At 32.2% G+C, this 21,328-nt stretch overlaps 1 protein-coding gene across 1 annotated transcript in view; it reads right to left on the bottom strand.

Moving 5' to 3' along the window:
* DSCAM (DS cell adhesion molecule) overlaps window positions 1-21,328 on the bottom strand; it is an 818,605-nt gene that overhangs the window by 74,941 nt on the left and 722,336 nt on the right. Inside the window, exons 21-23 of the mRNA XM_051990574.1 lie at window positions 7,406-7,559; window positions 3,624-3,741; window positions 169-332 (exon numbers count right to left, since the gene is read on the bottom strand). Of these exons, the coding sequence (XP_051846534.1) occupies window positions 169-332; window positions 3,624-3,741; window positions 7,406-7,559 (436 nt within the window). The remainder of the gene's footprint in view (window positions 1-168; window positions 333-3,623; window positions 3,742-7,405; window positions 7,560-21,328) is intronic.

Genomic DNA, 21,328 nt, shown 5'->3' with positions numbered 1-21,328 from the left:
AATTTCTTGCTACAATTATACTGTTGTTTTTGTTTTTAATCAGTTTGGAGCAGTAGTCCATTTGTTTGTATGTTCAGTAATGTCCCTTTTTGTCTTCATTTTTAACTAGGTAGATAAGTTTTTTTTTTTTAACAACAAAAATTATCTCCCAAATGAACAATTTCTTACCTTGTACTTGCAAATTTAAAATAATTTCATCTGATCCCCAATTGTTATTGGCAACACAGCTATAATATCCAGAATCCTCTGCTTTCACAGTGCGGATGACAAAACTGCCATTGCTGAAGATGCTTCTTCGCCCATCAACCATTACTAGACTGGGTATCCCGTTACTACCTCACAGGAAAAAAATGTGAACAAATTTAACAAATTAAAATCAAAATTAATCAAAACTTAGGAAGAAAATACAAAAATTCCTTTAGAAACTAAATTGAAATTTGGATACAATATAATCTCATATTTTTGATTATTCTTTTTGGCTTGGAAGTACAACTTCCTTGATATGGAAACTTCCTATTCCCAATGCAGAAAAATAACTCATATTACTTATGAAGTCTAGTGTTGTCTGCAGCAATAAGAGGTTAAGTAACATAATCATGATTTCATAGCTAATATGTATAAAAGACAAGATTTGAACCTAGATTTTCCTGACTCCATTCCTTTCATATTCTATGTGACCCCCCCTCCCCCCAAATGTGATAATGTAATTAAGAGAATTAAATGAATATTTCAGGACATCAAGAGAGATAATTTTAATTTTATTTAGTTCCCTACTCTTGTATGTATGGAGATACTTGATGCTCAATGGAACTCACATTATTTTATCATTCAGCATAAATTCTTATTTCTTCAAAGAGAAATTCTTTGGATTAAAGTGTCATTTGAGCCAAAAAACGGTTCAGAGGTAATTCAATGAATTTTGTAATCTATTAACTTCAGTTTGCTTTGTTTGTCCATTGTGGAAGTCTCTTTAAATTACAATTCTTTTCAAATATTGAGGAATTTATGATTTGTATTCAGTCAAAAGAAATGCATCATAGACATACTCATGGATTACTTACTGGTTTAAAGAATGACCACTTAGTAAAATGTATACTTTAACCCAGAGAGTTTTGTTATTTCCATTGAATTTTAATTATAAGTAGATTAATGTTAATTAGATTTTTTCACTCTAACATTTTCTGCTTTTTTAAAGCACAATTTGTTTGAAAATCTGCAAATATATCTATATTATGAAATGTAGCTGTGAAATATAAATGCTCTAGATATATATCCTTTTGTCATGTGTAGAGTCAGTGGGGAAACTCTGGTTAAGGTATAAGACCCTTCAGCCCAGAGGGAATCTGCTAACAATGTTTGGGTTCTGCTCTCCGTCTTCCCTAAAGGCTCTCTGCCTTCCTGAGAAGTCAGGGGGGCCAGTGACAACCTGTATTGAGATTGAAGCAGAGTGATACCAGATGGAAGAGTGATACCAGGTGGCAAACTACACACAATAGCAAGTTGTTTGTGGTCCCATGTGCACAGTGTTGTTTTTGTTACATTACATAGAGGGGAATGTACTTGAAATAAACAAACTCTATTTTTCTACCATCTTCAGGAGTCCTGCCTCATCACTTCTCCACTAGGAAGGTATATTTAATCACCCTGGCATAGGGGCTCTAGAAAGCAATGGTATGTTTTGTCACCCACAACTTGGGGGCTCTAAAAAGCAGGACTCAACAGTTATGTAACTGACTCAAAGGGTATAACAATTTAGAAACTTTTTGGGTATCTAAGACTAGTACTCTTAAATGCCAAAATAGATTTCCAGAATGTCTAGACTAGACCACCCCATAGCTCTGAAGTAGTGCATTTGTATGCCTGTTTCCCCAAAGATTCTTCAACAATTGTGTTTTTAATTTTTTTGTCATTGTAGATTATCCCCTGTATGTCCAGTAGACTTTCAGAGTTTTTAAAATTTTGTTTTCTTTAATTATTAGTGATTGAGAACATACTTTTTCATATGGCTGTTAGTAGCTTGGATTTATTCCTCTGAGAACTACCTCTTTATGTACTTTAATTATTTATTGGGAAGTCACTCTTACATATATATGATTCAATTTATTATGTGTTGGGTGGGAGATCTGAATCAAAGGAATTTGCTAGATGCTTTTTCCTCCCCAATAATTTTTTTTTTTTGGCTTTTAATTTTAACTTCATTGAATTTGTACCTAAACTTTTCAATATAGAGGGTTTTTTTGGCATATAGTTTGAGATGGACTATGTCTAGTTGCTACCAGACTGCATTCCAATTTGCTCAACAATTTTTGGTGAATAGTGAACCTTTCTTAGGTAGTTGGGGATCTTTGATTTTATTGAATACAATGCTCATATTTAATGGTTTGTTGTGCTTATTATCTCTTTGATTAATTGATTATCAGATGCTGCTAGATGTTGCTTTTCCACTCCCTCACTGCCCATTTATTCCTTTGGCTACCATTATTTCTCCACACAAATTTTGATATTTTTAAACTACATGATATAACACTTTTGTAGTTTTATTGGTATTTCATTGAATGAAAAAATTTAGTTGGTATAGAAATTAATTATTAATTGAATAAATACAGGATTTCCCCTCCTTTGGCTTATTCAATTTAATATTCTGAGATTGGTTTCTTTAAACTATTATTTCCAGTTAATCAATTTTACTTTTTTGGAAGGGAAATATTGATCTATTTAATTTAAATAGTTTGTTTTGTTGGCATATAATTGGGTAATATAGTTTTTAATTATTTTCTTTATTTATAATTCCTTTATTATGATTCTTTCTCAACCATGAAAATTTGGTCGTGTTTTCTAGCAACTTTTATTTGACTACTTTAGCTATTTTATTATTTATGTTTATTTATTAGGCTTAGACATTTTATACCTATATCTGTCTGTCTATCTATATATCTATCTATGGAAGGGAGAGAAAGAGACAGAGGTACTGTGTCAAGCACCAAGTATACAAAGACTTGTGATTCAATGCTAGTGGGATAAATGGAGGAGGATCTTGAATTTATGCAAATAAATTCAATAGAAGACATTCAAAGAAAAATGACCTAAGAAAACTTAAGAATGAAGAAGTAACATTGAGCTAGGGGATAATCAGGTAAGAATTGATGAATTCGATGGTACCTGAACTAGGCTTAAAGAAAAAGAAAGATTCCAACAGGAAGAGATGAGAAAAGAGCATGTTGCAGAAGTAAATAAGTAACTAATTAAAAATAGAATTGCATGGTAGGATGGAAATCATTTGAAGGAAGTATGTAGGAAGTCTACATACTGGGCAAAAAAATTTCCATTTTATACTATGGATAAGAGAAAGCTACTGAAGGCACTTAAGTAGGGAAGTGGTCATTAAGAAAAAATATTTTGATAACTATAGAAAGAATTGATTGGTGAAAGAGACCAGAAGAATTATTAGAAGATTAATTCTCACGATAGTGATGTGTAATAAGATTTCCTAAAAAATAATAGCAAAATTTCTAAAACAAAAAAAGGGCAACAGACATATTCTTATGTACTTATGTAAATTATGTAGCTTATTATCAAATAATTTTCAGATTTACTCAGAAGTTAAATATTATGTTGCTGGTTACCTATCTTTCATCCATTTCACTGTAGGTGATGGATCCCCAACGGCCTTACAAGGGAGGACAATGTCTTTCATCCATGGGGTAGTTACAGTACCACTGAAAGTCAGAATTCTAGCTGGAGCTGAAGAAGGAAAAACAAAAAAAAAATGATTATAAGATACTCTTAACTATAGAATGACTCCTGGTTCTCCTAAATATAAAGACATAAAATAAAAGACTAGGGTAATATAGTTAATTAATAACATACCATTTCCTCATATTTTTTTCCTAGTTCATTGCTTTTATTCTTATCCTAGCTGCACTAATTTTGTTTGTGTAAAAGCTTTTCAATTTTATCTTTGGTTTTTGCCTCTCTTCCTTTTTTTTTTTTTTCTGCTTAAGAATCTATCCCTTACTCAAAACTATGAAAGGTATAAAATCTGCCTTTATTGTAATTTATTATGATATGATCCTTAATATTCAGATCTTGTATGTATATGGACTTTATTTTGGAATATGATGTAGGATTTTTGCCTAAATCTAATTTCTGCCCGATAGATTTCAAGTTTTGCCAACAGTTTTTATCAATAGGAACTTCTTTTCTAAGTAATATTTTGGAGCTTATTAAGTCCTGTTCATTCTGATTTTTATTTTTTCTAGTGTATTTCATTGATTTAAAAAATAACACCAATTAGTTTCAGTGATTATTGCTTCATAATATAGCTTGAAATCCATCCCTAAATTCCTTTCTAGGTTTGTATATGACACAATGCATAAAGTGCTGAATTTGATGGTTATTTATTTCTTCTGCTAGCTGACCAGTATCTGTCCCATTTTATGGGCTTGCATAACTGGGTTTTTGTTGTTGTTGTTGTTGTTTTGGGGGCAAAGCTTGCCTTGGGATTCCCTAAGCTAGGGGCTACTTCAAGCAGAAGAAAACCTGATTCTTTCTTCTTTCAATATTTCTTCCCCATCATGTAACCTAGACTAATTCAATGTTTCATGTTGATTTTAACAGGATGATGTGGAAATGGGCAGTAGTGGCAGAGACTCTTCAGCAAGACTTAAATTTCTGAATTGTTCCCAAGCCTCTGGGTTGTTTTATGTCTTGCTAAGCATCTGCTTTTTTAATCTACTTCTTGTATCTATTTTCCATTTTATTGTTCATGTGACCTGGAAGTTCCTTTCTTAGGGAACAGTTTAGACTTCCCAAAGAAGTCACTAAATTATCTAATATGCCTAGAATTCTAGTTAGTTTGAGTTCCCCACGGAATAAATAGGCTCCCTGGGTTACTCCTAAATGTAATCATTTTATTTTCCTTTAATGGGAATTTGCAACCTATCAAGTATTAACTACTATTTTGATTTTCTAGAGAAAGCAGGAAAGACCTTGGAGAATGAGCTAATAGTAGGGTATTCAGATATCCGCTGTCTAAATACTGTTTTGTAACCGACTATTAAAAATTGTGAACATAACAAACTCCAAAACAAACTTTCAAAAAAAGATAAAGAGGGAATTGTTTATATAGTTGTAAATCTCTATGAGATATAACATACTTAAAGAATAAAATGATAAATTCACCATTCTACTTTCTAAGTTGTTCTGTTTGTGCTTTCTTCTAGACTCCAGTCTCTTGTCTTTCGTATAGTTTCTTTAAAATGTTTTAGAGAACATCTCTTTCTTTCCTTTTTCTTTTTGGCAATCTCTTGATGACCAAATAATGCCCATCCCTTTCCTATCGAAAAGAGGGAAAAATCCTTGTAACAAACAAGGAAAACAATTTTGTATGTGGGCCATGTCCAAAAATGTGTGTTGAATTCTATACTTTGGAATAATTTCCTTCCTTCAGAATGATTGGTCATTTCATTGCTCAGCATTCTTCAGTTAAATTCTTAGTTCTTAAATTTTTAAGTTTATTTTTTTACAAAGTTATTATTAATATGTAAATAGTAAATTTCATATCAATTCTTATATCTTTACAGGTTTCACTGAAACCATACATTCATCATTTTTTATTTTACAATAACATTCTTGCAGCAAGCAGAAAGTTATTGAAGGCAAAAGGGAGAGGAAGAGAATAGGAAATAGACAAATGGCAATTGGATGAAGCATACAAAACAATGAAAGATTGTTTTATGGACAATAGAGATGTAAAAAAATATTTGTAGACAGATAAAAAGAAATCAGTAAGGAGGAAGAGATTAAAGATGAACAGGGAAGATGTGGATAACTACTAAAGAGTATAATAAAAATCTTTGCATATAGTGTGTAGATGAGGAAAACTAGTAATTATTTGAACTATTTAACAGGTCAGAGATTTTAATCAGCTTGCTAACTAACTTAACTATATAATAATAAAAACTAGCATTTAATATAGCAATTCAGGGTTTACAGAGTGCTTTATATGTTATTATTAGTATTTTTTGCTGAGGCAATTGGGAATAAGTGACTTTCTCAGGGTCACACAGCTAGGAAATATTAAGTATCTGAGGTCAGATTTGAATTCAGATCCTCCTAATTCCAGGGCTGGTGCTCTATCCACTACACCTCCTCACTGTCCCTATATCTTATCTTAAGTGATCCTCACAACAATCCTGTGACATAGATGCCATTGTTATCTCACTTTTATAGATGGCAAAACTGAGGCTTATATAGGTAAAAGGATCACAGAAGGGCAAGTTTGAATTTAGACCTTCCTGATACCTGATTTGAACTATAGTATTGTATCTCTATATCATCCAACTGCCCCTATTCAATAAACTCCAGGGGTTCACTGTTACTTGTAGGATAAAGTGTAAGCTTCTCTGACTAGATAGGCTCAAGGGATTGTGATTTCTGAATTTTTATGAATTTTATTAAAATGGATCTATACTTTAAAACTCCATTTTTATAAAGAAAATTAATTACTTGTATTTGCAAAAATTCACCCTGAGTTAAGGCTGTCAGCTAATTTATTTATTTACACTAGATTGGTTGCTTTAATCCTGAGCTATTATGCAGTCTCCATTTCCTGGATGCTAGAAAATAGGATGAAATTTGAATGGGAGCCGGGATGCAATGACCAAAAAGAGGTTATGCTCAATGTCAAGTCCTGTGGTTGGAGAAAAGTATGGTTCAGGATGATTTTGGTCTATCCCTTTCTAAAAGGAGAGGAAAATCCTTCTGAGTCAAATTTTGCCCCCTTTAATGACACCTTATATTTACACTTTTAACACTTCTGTTTAAATTCTTGCATATTCTCATTTGTATGAACATTGCTTCCTTAAAATTTAAGTTTTTTAAAGGTAGGAAACAACAATTTCTGTTGTTGTTTTTTGTTTTCCTGGCCCAAAGAAGGACTTTACAAATGCTTGTGTATTCATCCAATGATTAATGGTTTGTAAGGACTTTTCTGGTTCTAGTACTCTATGACTCTGAAGCTAAGTGACTTGACCAAAGTCATACTAGTAAATATTAGAAGTAGAACTGTTTGGTAGCACAGTTGATACAGTGTTGATCCATGGGGTCAGAAAGATCTTGGTTTGAAATCTAAGTAACATTTATTAGATGTAAGATCCTGTGCTTGACACTTAACTTCTCTCAATCTCAATTTCCTCCTCTGTAAAATGAGAGATTTAGTCTTAATGTTCCCATTTCTCTTTCAAGCTTTAAATCTAGGATTACATTATCCATGGGTGCAGTTCCAAGTTCAGTCCTCTTTACTCTATAAAACTCTCACTCTTTGGAATGGCACATTCAACTTTGTAAGACTTTCAATTAGCTTATATCTAGTATAATTCTGATTAGTACCCAAAGAAAGATATACCTTTAGCTAATGGCTCTACAGTGATGATTTCACTGCTGTTGCCTCTCCCTGCTGAAGTCACAGCCACCACCCAGACACTGTATTGTTGATTCCGATTCAGGTTAGGAATTCTGTAGGAAAATGCATCAGGAGATGCTTCAAATTCACTGTTAACCTGTAATAGGAGACATAAATATTTCCACATTTAAAGGCAAAAGTTAAACTTAGATTATATAAGGGAACAATTTAGTCCAGTGAATGGAAAGAATATGGGACTTTGATTTAAAGAACTTCATCTGAATGTTGGTTCTATTACTTAATTTGGACAAGTTACTAAGCCTTAGTTACCATATCTATATGGTATAGAAAATTGGAATAGATGATCTCTCATGTCCCTTCTGGCTCTAAGCTCTATGATCTTGGTAGGGAAGTGATTTAGGATTTTGAGTGTCACCACAAAAAAGGCTTTAGTGTAAGTAAAAGTATTGGTGATTTGAACATTCATCCCCCTACTCAATAAAATCCAGTGACTCACTCCTTGTTATCCTGTTTGGCATTCAAAGCCCTAGACGACCTCCCTCTTCCCTTCTCCCCACACCTTTCCAATCTTTTCAGTCTTATACCTCCATCAGATGCCACTTACAGCAGAGAAGAGAGATTCCCTAGAGTAAATTTAAAAGAAAATTCAATTTCCAATAACCTTCAAGAGTACCCAAAGTTGGGCTTAATTCAATTTTAAACTCAAGTGATAAAAGACAAAAAAATAAATGAACAAAATATGGGGAAAAAAACAAAATTCAGGAAAAAATAAAATTAAGATTCCTACCATACATAATATTAAAGTTGAGGGCTAATCCCAGAAAGAATGGGGCCATAGACAACAATGTAACAAGAGTAACCTGAATATTCAGATTATCCCTATGGGAAGGGAAAAGTGCTGAAATCATGATTCAGAAACATGCTAACTGTGGTCTTCACAATCCTACATAATCATGGGGAAGATAGATGCTATTCCTATGGCTGAAGAAACTTTTGAATCTCAAAATTTTAGTGACTCAGTCTGCCTGTAATCAATCTGAGAATAGCTGGAGAGGCTTGGCAAATCAAGTCAACAAGCATTTATTAGGTGCCTACTTAATAGGCACTGTGAGAGAAATAAGGAGATGGCAGCTGAGGGGGTGATAATGATGGGTACTTAGGGAAAAAAGTGACTGAGAGGGTAAAGAATAGCAGCTGGGGAGATGGTGGGCAGGGTGGCGATCACAAAGAACTAAGAATAAAGATACTGATTAAATACCTCTGAGATGTGAAGAAAGTTTTGCCTTCTCTTTTTTGGTCCTATTATATAACTTGCTAACCTAGCAGACAAAATGACCAAGGTAGAACCAGAGGCATTAGCTTCTAGACTACCAAATGAACTTGATTTTATTCTGGTGTGATTGCACAATTCATAGGGACCTAACGATATATCCAGATGCTAGGCAAAAAGAGGGAGGGGAATAGAAGAGGACTAAAAGAAAGGTTACCTTAGTGAGAGAAGAAAGTCATGATCTGGAAAGAATCATCTCTTACCCCTTTCTTGTTGGGAAAGAAAGAAAAAAGGATATACTTAGCCAGTGTCACTATATGGAAACACCTGATAAGTGTGGATACTACATCAGGGGTATACTTCTAAAATTTTGATTCAATGTTTTTCTGCATTAGAAATTTATTCTTATAATTATTTTTTTCTCTTAAGAAATTCTTACTGATTTGTTCCTAAAGATATATTATATATATATAATAGGAATCTTAATTTTGATTTGTCATAAATTTTGCTTGTTTTATATTTATGTTCATTTATCTTTTGTCTCTTATACCTTGAGTTTAAAAATGAATAAAAAAAAAACATTGACTACTCTTAAAGATGACTGGGAATTGAATTTTCTTTTAAATTTAAAATTTTGTTAGATATTTTCTCATTTCTGATGTACAATTTCTTTTAGGATATATTTTTATTTTTTTAATATCTTATTTTCTTCTCTTATTAAAGATTGTCATTTGGATTTTTAATATTGTTTTATCTTTTTAGTTAAAATATTTTATGAATTTTGCTTTCCCATTTTCTTTGTGTAACTAGTACTAACATAACGAATTTATACATTCTCTTATTGCTTATGCACAGTTTTTGTGTGTCACTTGATGCTAAATTGTTATGTAATAAAAATGGAATAACATTATTATTATTGCTTATCACTTTGTTGATAATTGACATATTAATGTTTTTACTATTCACTCTCATTGTTAGAGTTTATCTAAATTATTTTGTCACTTAGTGACTTGCACTTTGTTGGATGCAATTCACTAACTGAATTAAAACAATTAGAAATGACACCTTTAAGTCACATCAATAACAATATGGTGGATTAGAAATTTTCTGATCCCCCTGACGTTTCAGACCTTTCCAAAACAAGAATTATTTGTCCAAAGATAAAGCAGCTTAAACCATTTTCATGTTATAGTATATCCAGAATGCAAAAGGAAGAATAAAAATTAGAAACCCTGGAATTGATGGTGATTGAGTTCACTCAGCAATCCTAACCAACATTGTGTGTTCTCAGCAATGAAGCTGCACTAACAGCCACAAGGATATGACACAAGATTACAGCAAAATACACTCCTATATATCAATACCATATCACTTTTAGATGTCATAAAGACCCCAAATCCAAGATTTGGAAGTTTCTTCTGGCTTCAATAGCCAGCTTAGCCACTGTTCTTCAAGAACAAGACCCTACCAGATGCTATAACTTGGAGGAGCTAATGTTGCAAAGCCCTGGGCCATCTAACTCTGAACTGGCAGGTTGCCAGTATTGGAGAAATTGCTGCCAATCCCATGGAAAGCAACTTCTGTTACTGCCAGAAAAAGCAGCCTCTACCAGGGTTGGGGAAAACCGCCTAATGTCTGTCCATAAAAAGTAGGCTCTGAAGTTTTCATGTTGGACCAGAAAATTCTGCATATAGAGAGGAGTGCTTTACTCCACCAAACCAGAGGGAAAAGTACAGAACTCATCTGGATGAATTTTGAACAGCAAAAGTCAATTGGGACAAACATCTAGACTGGTGAACTATGATTTTCCAAAGGTGAGATGAGGCTGAAATACTTTGAGATCTAAACCCAAAAGAAACGATAATCAGAGAGGAGGGATTCAGAAGTGAGCAATAAAGCAAATAAGGTAGAAGAGGGGCAGAAGAGAGGAGACTGAAAATACCAAAGATTCCAGGAAGAACTTTCAAAGCCCTTGATAGAAAACAGATAAATCAACATGGATAATAATAATAGAAGGAAATATAGCCTTCAAATCTGGTTGAAGCATCAATGAATAAATATGGCAAAACAAAAACAATCCAACATTCAATGAGACAAAGGACTCTGTAAAGAGAACATGGGGCTACATGATGCATTATTCCTGAGTAATCTAAAAGAAAAATTAGAATTTTGAGAGTGGAATTTGTCTTATGTAGCAAAAAATAAAGAGCAGAAAAGGAAAAAATGGAGTCTGTAATGGCAAATCTCACCAAAGAAATAAAAGAATAATAAATATGGAATTCAAGTACACAGAAGTAAAAGACAACTTAAAAGAAGCAAAAACAAAAATATTAAAAGAAAATATGCTCATTATGCAAAAAATTCATAAATCTCTAAGATAGTATTCATAGAGACAACCTGTCTCTAGAAGAAATAACAGGACCAAACACCTTGACACTATAATAAAGAAAATAATACAAGAGAATGTCTGAACATAGAAAATGATTTACTAATTGAAAGAATTTACAGAAAAAAGACTGCAAACTCCAACACATAACATGGTTAAATCTAAATTATTCAATTCAGAAACAAACTTTACAATAGATCAAGAGAAAATTTTTCCAAAGCAAAGAGTATTTGGATAATTCAAGATACTTCTGGATCCAGTAAAAAAAAAAAAAAAAAAAAGAAGATATATAATACTGTGTTTTGAAGAGCCCTGGATCTTAGGATGTAGGTCATGGTGACTTACCCTATAAATCTAAGCTTGATCATACCAGACAAAAATAAGCAAATTGAAGGACAAAGAACTAAAATGTTAAACTGAGAAATGATTTGAAAAGAGAAATAAAAGGAAACAGATTGAAACATTTCAGTGGTCAAATTTTATAGCACCTCTGTAAAATATGCAACATTTTAGTAATCAGTTACCACTCAGGAAAGATATAAATAACTTCATCACATCCAAAATACTTAAGATGGAAAGAATTTGGTTTTTTGATGAAAAATTTATTATACATTATGTTCATTTTGCTCAGCCATTAGAAATGTAGCTCTGGCTTATATGATTGAATAGATACTGAAGCAGAAGGATAATAATACAAAATTATCTTAAAATAAAAAAAATCCTTTGTTCACCAATTAAAAGATAAATCTAAAAAACTTTCAAAGACTGAATTATTTAAAGATGCTAGTAATTTTAAAAAATGTATTCATAGCTTAATGCTATTTTATTTTTCTCCCAGTTACCTATAAATATATTTTGAGTTCCAAATTCTTTTTCCCTACCTTCTCTCCTCAATGAAAATGCAAGCAATTTGTTATAGATTATACTTGTGCAATTATGCAATGCAAGTTTCCAGATTAATCATGTTGTGAAAGAAAACACTGACAAAAACCAAACAACACAATAAAAATCAGGTTTAAAAAAAAAGCTTCATGCACCCAAAGAGAGGACTATGGGAACTGAGTGTGGATCACAATATAGTATTTTCACCTTTTTTATTGTTGTTTGCTTGCATTGTTTTCTTTCTCATTTTTCCTTTTTGATCTGATGTTTCTTGTGCACCATGATAATTGTGGAAATATGTATAGAAGAATTGCACTTTTAACATATTGGATTACTTGCCATCTAGGGGAAGGGATAGAGGAAGGGAAAGGAAAAAAAAATGTAACACAAGGTTTTGCAAAGATGAATGTTGAAAATTATCTATGCATATGTTTTGAAAATACACAGTTTTTAAAAAATGTATGCTTCAATTTATATTCAGACTTCATAATTTTCTGGGGATTAATAGCATGTCATCATAAATCCTTCAGAATTGTCTTGGATCATTGTATTGCCAAATACAATGTGGGATATTTTGCCCCTCTTTACCTCTGCCTTTCTCCTTCTTCAAGCACATTAATTTTATCATCCCTTATTTTTATTTTTTAGCTATAAATCCATTATATTCAATTCACATGGAGAAGTGTTGAAGGAGAAAACATGAGAAATTGCTTAAGCTCTCCCAAACTTTCCTTGAAACAACTTTAAATCAAGTCTCTAAATGAATTCTAAAGTGATAGATCTTACAGAAGTATGGAATGAAACCATTTTCTTATTTTATGCAGTCCAGCATGGGTGATGTCCAGACAAACCAGCCAAAGGTACCTAGCCTTCACACAAATCAAGAATCCATTTTATCAGGCCAGTAGTCCAGTGGATCAGTGGACCAATTGTGATGAATCCAGCCCTAATGTAACAGTGATCTTCCAACCCTGGATCCCTAGTAGAACAGGACCCTGCCTCTCCTCTACCACCCTCTCTGTGAAAGAACCTTGGGACAGTGCACTGAGAGTCCCAGAAATAGAGTTCAGCTTTAAAAGAAGTCATAAATAAGGTGGACAATGTGCAAACAACAATAAAAAAGTCCTGATTATAGAACGCTACCAAGGTCACAGAGAAGATCAAAATACAAATTCAGAAAGGACAACAATGGCAAAACACCTACATGTAAATCCTTAAAAACAAATATGATTTGGTCTCAAGCCCAAAAAAAATCTCCCTTGGAAAAGTTCAAAAATGATTTTGAAAATTAAATAAGTGTAATAGAAGAATATTGGGAAAAGAAATGATATGTGCAAGAAACTCAGGTAAAAAGAGTCAACAGCTTGGTTGACTATTTTTTATTTTTTATTTATTATTATTTTTTGGTTGACTCTTAAATAAAAATTATTGAAAAAAGCGATTCCTTAAAAAGTAGAATTGGCCAAATGGAAAAGGAGGTACAAAAGGCAAATGAAGAAAATAATTCCTTAATAGTTAGAACTGGGGGAAAATGCAAAGGAAGGTGGCCTAGCTGCATGAGATCTAAAACTATATTATAAAGCAGTGGTCATCAAAACCATTTGATAGTACTAAGAAACAGAATGCTACCAAGGTCACAGAGAAGATCAAAATACAAATTCAGAAAGGACAACAATGGCAAAACACCTACATGTAAATCCTTAAAAACAAATATGATTTGGTCTCAAGCCCAAAAAAATCTCCCTTGGAAAAGTTCAAAAATGATTTTGAAAATTAAATAAGTGTAATAGAAGAATATTGGGAAAAGAAATGCTATGTGCAAGAAACTCAGGTAAAAAGAGTCAACAGCTTGGTTGACTCTTTATTTTTTATTTTTTATTTATTTATTATTATTTTTTGGTTGACTCTTAAATAAAAATTATTGAAAAAAGCGATTCCTTAAAAAGTAGAACTGGCCAAATGGAAAAGGAGGTACAAAAGGCAAATGAAGAAAATAATTCCTTAAAAGTTAGAGCTGGGGGAAAATGCAAAGGAAGGTGGCCTAGCTGCATGAGATCTAAAACTATATTATAAAACAGTGGTCATCAAAACCATTTGATAGTACTAAGAAACAGAGTAGTAGATCAGTGAAATAGGTTAGGTTCACAAGACACAGTAATCAATGACTATAATAACATAGTGTTTGATAAACACCAACTTCTGTGATAAAAATTATTGACAAAAATGAAAATAATATGGCAGATACTAGGCAATGACCAATATCTAACACTATGGATCAAGACAAAGTTGAAATGGGCTCTTGATTGAGACATAAAGAGTTATACTATAAGCAAATTAGGAGAAAAAGGGTTAGTCTGCCTCTCAGATCTGTAGAGAAGGGAGAAGTTTATAGCCAAAAAAGAATTGGAGAATATTATGAAATGCAAAATGATTAATTTTGATTACATTAAATTTTTTAAAAAAAGTTTTTTTTTGTACAAACAAAACCAATGCAGCCAAGATTAGAAGGGAAAAACAGAAAGCTGGGGAAAAATCTTTCCAAGCAGTGTTTCTGGTAAAGATCTCATGTGAAGATTGAGTAAGCACCCTGGATACCTTAGAATCAGCTGGACTCAAGATAAGCAAAAGTCTTCCTTGATCTTTATTCTTGGTCTTTAGAGGCAGAAGTGAGTTGGATGGACTCAGGATCTCCATGACTTTTCCTCTTCATCTCCCACCCAAAAGTGACTCTACCTAGTCTTACTCCACACCCTAATCCCTTCTACAATTCTCTGTACACACCAATTATTGACCCAGCACAGAATAGTGGGAAGGGACATTTTTCAAGCATATGCTAATAAAGTATTGTCCAATTGGTAATTAACCTTAAGTGCTCGGTTGTCTGACCTCAGCACATCAACTCAAGAGTTTTAGTCCTTTACAGTCTCATTTCTACAATATATAAAGAACTGTCAGATTTATAAGAATACAAGTCATTTCCCAATTGAAAAATAGCCAAAGGATATGAACAGACAATTTTAAGATGAAGAAATTAAAGCCATTTCTGGTCATATGAGCAAATGCTCTAAATCACTATTGATTAGAGAAATTCAAGTTAAGACAACTTCACACATCTCAGATTGACTATAATGATAGGAAAAAGATAAAGATGAATATTGGGGAGGATGTGAGAAAACTGGAACACTAATACATTTTTGATAGAGTTGTGAACTGATCCAATCATTCTGGAAAGCAATTTGGAACTTTGCCCAAAGGGTTAAAAAAATTGTGATCCAGCAGTGTCTCTACTGGATCTGTATCCCAAAGAAATAATAAAAGAAAGAAAAGGACCCACATGTGCAAAAAGGTTTGTAGCTGTCCTTTTTGTAGTGGCAAGAAATTTGAAAGTGAATACATGCCCCTCAGTTGGGGAAATGGCTGAATATGTTATGATATTCAAAGGTAATGGAAGATTATTATTCTATAAGAAATGATGGGCATTCTAATTTCAGAAAAGCCTGGAAAGACTCACATAAACTGATACTAAGTGAAGTTAGCAGAACTAAGAGAACATTGCACACAGTAACAAAATGATTAAGTGATGATCAACTGCGATAGATTTGGCTGTTTATGACAATGAGATAATGCAAGATAATTCTTTTTTTTAATGTTTCCTTTATTTTTAAAAAAAATATTTAATTTTAAAAACAGAATAAGAAAAAGGAAAAATAGATCTGGAATATAAAACAAAATGAAACAAAACAAAAGAGAATATTGTCATGTGTCCAGCAGAACATTAGGGAGGATTCAAAATATATAACAACACATTATCAGATCAAGAAATATATATATATATATATATATATATATATATATATATATATGAAATTATATTCGCAAATGCCCATCTTTTCTAAATTGTTCTTTTGTACTCTGCTGCTCACCTTTTTATTTCCCCCCCTTTCTTCCCTCCCTCCACCTCCAAGCAGGTTATAGTTAAGAAAGGATATATTTATGTATCTATTTGTAGATATATGCTTACACACACACACACACACACACACACACACACACATTCTCCCCCCACGCACATTTTTCCTGTCTCTATCAACTCTTTGCTCTGATTTTGCTCCTAACTTGCTTGGTGTTACTTAACCTTCCCCCATACTTGGATTCCCTCCCTTGTCTTTTTTCCACATCCTTTACTTCATGGTCTGCCTATCCTCCCCTCCCCAATTTCTTTGCAGATTTTGGAGGGCTCTGTACCCTCATGGAATATATGTAATATTGCTTATTAATCTATTTCAATGTGAATAGGTTTTCAAAACTACTAGCCCTCCTATCCCCTCTAATACCTCTGTATTCTTCCTTTATACCTCACTTGTATAACAAAATAACTATTTTTACCTTGATTTTGTCACAATCTTTCTTTTGAGCTGCTTTATTGATGATGTTGATCTCAAAGATGTGCTATTCATTTCACATGTTAAAAAACAAACAAACAAACAATTTAACCATGTTTAGTTCCTTGAAATTGATCTAAGACTTTGGCTCTTATATATTAAATTTTCTATTAAGTTCTAGTTTGGTGGATAGAAAATCCTGAAGATCTGCAGTTCATTGAATATACATTTTTTCCCCTCATTCAATATTATAGATAATCTTATTGGATATGATATTTTTGACTTCATGTCTAATTCTTTTGATTTTTGGTAGATATGATTCCAGAAGCTGTAGTCTTTTATTGTAGCTGCTGATAAATCCTGTACAATTCTAATTGCAGCTCCAGAATATTTAAATTGTTTTTTTCTTGTTTCTTGCAAAATTTTCTTTGTGATTTGAGTGTTTCAAAATATGACAATAATGTTCCTATGTGTTTTCAATGGTGGTGATTGATGGATTTTTTTCCATTTTCACTTTTCCCTCATGCTGTATCATTCCAGGACAATTTTCCTTAATTATTTCTTGCATGATTGTGTCAAGATCCTTTTTTGGGCCACAACTTTCAGGCAGTCCAATTATTTTTATATTTTTCTCTTCTTGATGTGTTCTCCAGATCTGTCATTTTCAAAATAAAATGTTTTACATTCTGCTCAATTTTTTGCATTCTTTTTAATCTCTTTTCTCATTTCTTGTTACACTTTTATTGGTTTTCTCTTGCCCAATTCTAATTTTCAGAGTTATTTTTGTCTTTTAGACTCTGTACCTTCTTTTCTAATTGGTTAATATTTTTGTTTCATAGTCTTGTTTTTTTCTTGGATGGTTTTCATTTATTTATTTAGTTTTTTTATTTTTTAAAATTATTTTTTAGTTTTTCCTCAATGTCTCTCATTTGCGTTTTAAATTCTGTTCAAGTTCTTCCATAAATTTTCTCTGGACAAAGAGCCATTTCATATTACTCTGTGCAGTAAAAGCTTTTTCACTTCATTGTCTTCTTCTGAAGATAAACCTGGTCTTCCCTGTCCCAATAGTATGTTTTTATAGTTGGGTTCTTGTTTGCCAGTTTATTTTTATTTTTAATAATATGTATTAGTATAAGCATCTCTAATCCTGGGGTGAGGGGGATGGTGCCTCTGACTTCATCCCTGCTCTCCCTTCTGACCAGGAACCCTAAACCAAGAGATTCATGCTCCAGCAAGTACCCACAGCCAGTAGTGCTCCTGCCTCTCTACCTCTGCACTCATGGATGTATTAGTTCCTTCTCACTTAGAGCCTTGTCTCAGCAACAGAGCTGGACCTGGTGTTCCCAATCGGCCACTCACTCAATCTTCCCAGACTCAAATCTTAGCTCCACAGACAGTCCTGGAGGTAAAAGTCTCTGTGGAGCTGAGGCTCCAGCCATACCCAGCTAGCCCCAGAACTCTCCACTTGGTGTTTCTGTGGAACTAGCTAGGAGGTGTCTACACTTCACATGGATTAATCTCTTTACATTTTTCTTCAGATCTTCTCAGGTTGTACCTAGAGGTCCCCTGGTGTGTTCCAAGTTTTCTTGACTTTTCATCAGAAAAGTTTACCCTGAGGATCAAATTTTTTCTATTTGTGGGGAAAATATAAAGAGCTTAAAATTTACCAACTTATGTGCCATTTTCTCAGAATCCTCCCTGATCCAATACAATTCCAATAAATAGATTTGGAATAGAAAGTGCCATTTGCATCCAAAAAGAGAACTATGGACACTGAATATGAATCAAAGCAGTCTTTTCATCTTTTTTTTTTTTTTGCATTTTTTCTTTCTTGTGTTTTTTTCCCTTTTGATTCAATTTTTTTTTTTGTGTAGCATGATGGATATGGAAATATGTTTAGAATAATTGGTTATATTTAACTATATCAGATTTCTTGTGAAGGTAGGAGGAGAAAGAAACATTTGGAAGATAAGGCTTTGTCAAGGTGAATGTTGATAACTATATTTGCATGTATTTGGAAAAATTAAAAATAACTATTAAAAATTAGAATTGGGCAAGTGGAAGCTAATGATTCTATGTGACCTTAAGAGGTAATAAAATAAAATCAAAAGAATGACAAATATAGATGGTATGAAATTTCTCATTAGAAAAAGAACTGACCTGGAAAATAGCTCCAGGAGAGATAATTTTAAAAAAGTATTGGCTTAACTGAAAGTCACAATAAAAATAGGTGTCTGGAGAACCTCTTTCAAATACTTATCAAATAAATCTGTTCTGAAATCTGTTAACCAGAGAGTAAAATCATAAAGGAAAGAATACACTGATCACTTTCTAAAAGTGATCCCCAAATGATAATTCCCAGGAATACTGTAGCCAAATGCTTGAACTTTCAGGTCAAGGAGGAAATACTATTATTATCTAGAAAGAAAAAATTAAAATATTGAGGAGTCACAGTCAGGATCACACAGGATTTAGCAGCTTTCTACATTATACTATCTATCAGAGGTCTTAGAATATGATATTTCAAAAAGCGAAAGACTTTGGATTATAGCCAATAATCAACTACCTAACAAAATTTAGCATATTTTTTTCAGGGGAACATGTGATATTCAGTGTAATAAGGGACTTTCAAGCACTACTGATGGAACTGCCTTTCAAATACAAAACTGAAGAGAAGCATAAAAAGGTAAACAAGAAAGAACAAAAAACCTGTTATTTAATAAACTTAAAATGTTTACATGCTACATGGGAATATGAAACTTTTTAAGAACTGTATCTCTATTCAGGCAGTAAAAATAATATACATAAACAGAGTATAGGTTAACTATATATAGGTTAACTCTGATATAAAAAATTAAGAGGAAAAAATATTCCACTAAGATAAGAGAGAAGGAGAGAAAGTATGGGATAAAATATTTCATATGAAGAGGTATGAAAAATCTATTTCAGTGGAAAGAAAAAATGGGGAGGAGTAAATATTGTTTAAATATTATTTTCACTGGACTTGGGTCAAAGAGGGAATAACAAACATGCTCATTGCATATAAAACTTTATCTTTCCCTGTAGGGAAGTGGAAGAAGAGGAGGACAAAAAAAGGGAAAGTGTCTGATAGAAAGTAAAGCAGCTGAAGGGAAGTGGTGATCAGAAGCAAAATACTGATAAGTGGGCACAAAATGAAAGGAGAGAAAGAGAAAAATAAATGGAGAAATAAGATAGGATGGAAGAAATACACAGGTGATAGTCATAATTGTAATCATGAATGGAATGAACTCTCTCACAAAATAAAAATTAGATTAAAAACCAGCAACCTAAATATGTTATTTCAAAGTAACACATTTGAAGCAGAGAGATCCATGGAGGAAAGATAAAAGACTGGAACAGAATCTATTATGCTTCTACTGAAGTTAAAAAAAACCCCCAAACACAGAGGTAGCAATCATGATCTCAGAAAAAGCTAAAGCAAAAATAAATCTATTTAAAAGAGATACAGGAGGAGATTATATCTTGCAAAAAAGTATCATAGACAATGAACATATCAATATTAAGCATATATGCAAGAAGTGGTATAGCATTCAAATTTCTAAAGAAGTTACAGGAGAAAATAGACACTAAAACTGAAGATCTCAACCTTTTTCTCTCAAATTTACCCACAAAATAAACAAGAAATAAGTTAAGGATATGAATACAATTTTAGAAAAGTTAGATATGATAACCCTCTAAAGAATATTTCATGGGGATAGAAATCAAAATACCTTTTTCTCAGTAATACATAATACCTACCCCAAAATTAACCATGTATTAGGCATAAAACCTCACAATCAAATGTAGAAGGTAGAAGTATGAAATGCATTCTTTATAAATCATGATCAAATATAAATGACATTTACTAAAGTGACTTGGAAAGAGATTAAAATTAATTAGAAACTAAATAATCTAATCATAAAGAACAAATGGATCAGAGAACAAATCACAGAAACAATAATTTCATAGAAAAGAATGACAATAAGATGACATGCTAACAATTATGGGATGCCGCCAAAACAATACATAGGGGAAAATTTATGTCTCTAAATGCTTACTTCAATAAAATAGAGGAAGAGAAGATCAATAAATTGGGCATGCAACTAAAAAAGTGAGAAAAAGGACAAATAAAAAGTCTTCAATTAAAAAACAAATCAGAAATCCTAAAAATCAAAGTAGATAATAATAATAATAATTAAGATAATTAATATAATGTAAAGTAAGAAAATCATTGAACTAATAAAACTAAGTGCTGCTTTATGAAACAACAACAATAAAATAGATAAACTATTTGTTAAATTGATTAAAAAGCAAATCTGTATCAAAAAATGAAAAGGGTGAATTCAACACCAATGAAAAGGAAATTAAAGCAAGAGTTAAGAGCTATTTTTCTCAATTGTATGCCAATAAATCTGACAACTTAAAAGAAATGGATTAATATTTACAAAAACAGTAAGTTTCTCAGATTAAGAAAAGAGGAAATAAAATACTTAAATAATCCCACATTAGAAAAAGAAATTGAACAAGTCCTCAATAAACTCCATAAGAAAAAACTCTCAGGATTAAATGGATTCACAAGTGAATTTTGCCAAACATTTAAAGAACAATTAATTCCAATATTACATAAAATATTTTGGAAAATAGATAAAGAAGAAACCCTACCAAATTTATTTAATGACCAAATATGATGCCAAATGAATGAATATGAATAGCCAAAACAAATAAAATATAAGCCAATTTCCCTAATGAATATTGATGTAAAAAATTTTAAAATAACAGGAAGGAAATTACAGCAATATATCACCAGGATGACACACAGTGAACAAGTGGGATCTATACTAGGAATGGAGGGCTGGTTCAATATTAGGAAAACTAACAGTATAATTGACCATTTCAACAACAAAATGAATAAAAATCATCTGTTTATCTCAATAGATGGAGAAAGATTTTGACCAAATACTAGT

Source organism: Antechinus flavipes, chromosome 3 (assembly GCF_016432865.1).
Source record: "Antechinus flavipes isolate AdamAnt ecotype Samford, QLD, Australia chromosome 3, AdamAnt_v2, whole genome shotgun sequence".
Classification (NCBI taxonomy): Eukaryota; Metazoa; Chordata; class Mammalia; order Dasyuromorphia; family Dasyuridae; genus Antechinus; species Antechinus flavipes.
This window is presented reverse-complemented; position numbering and strand designations above follow the sequence as displayed.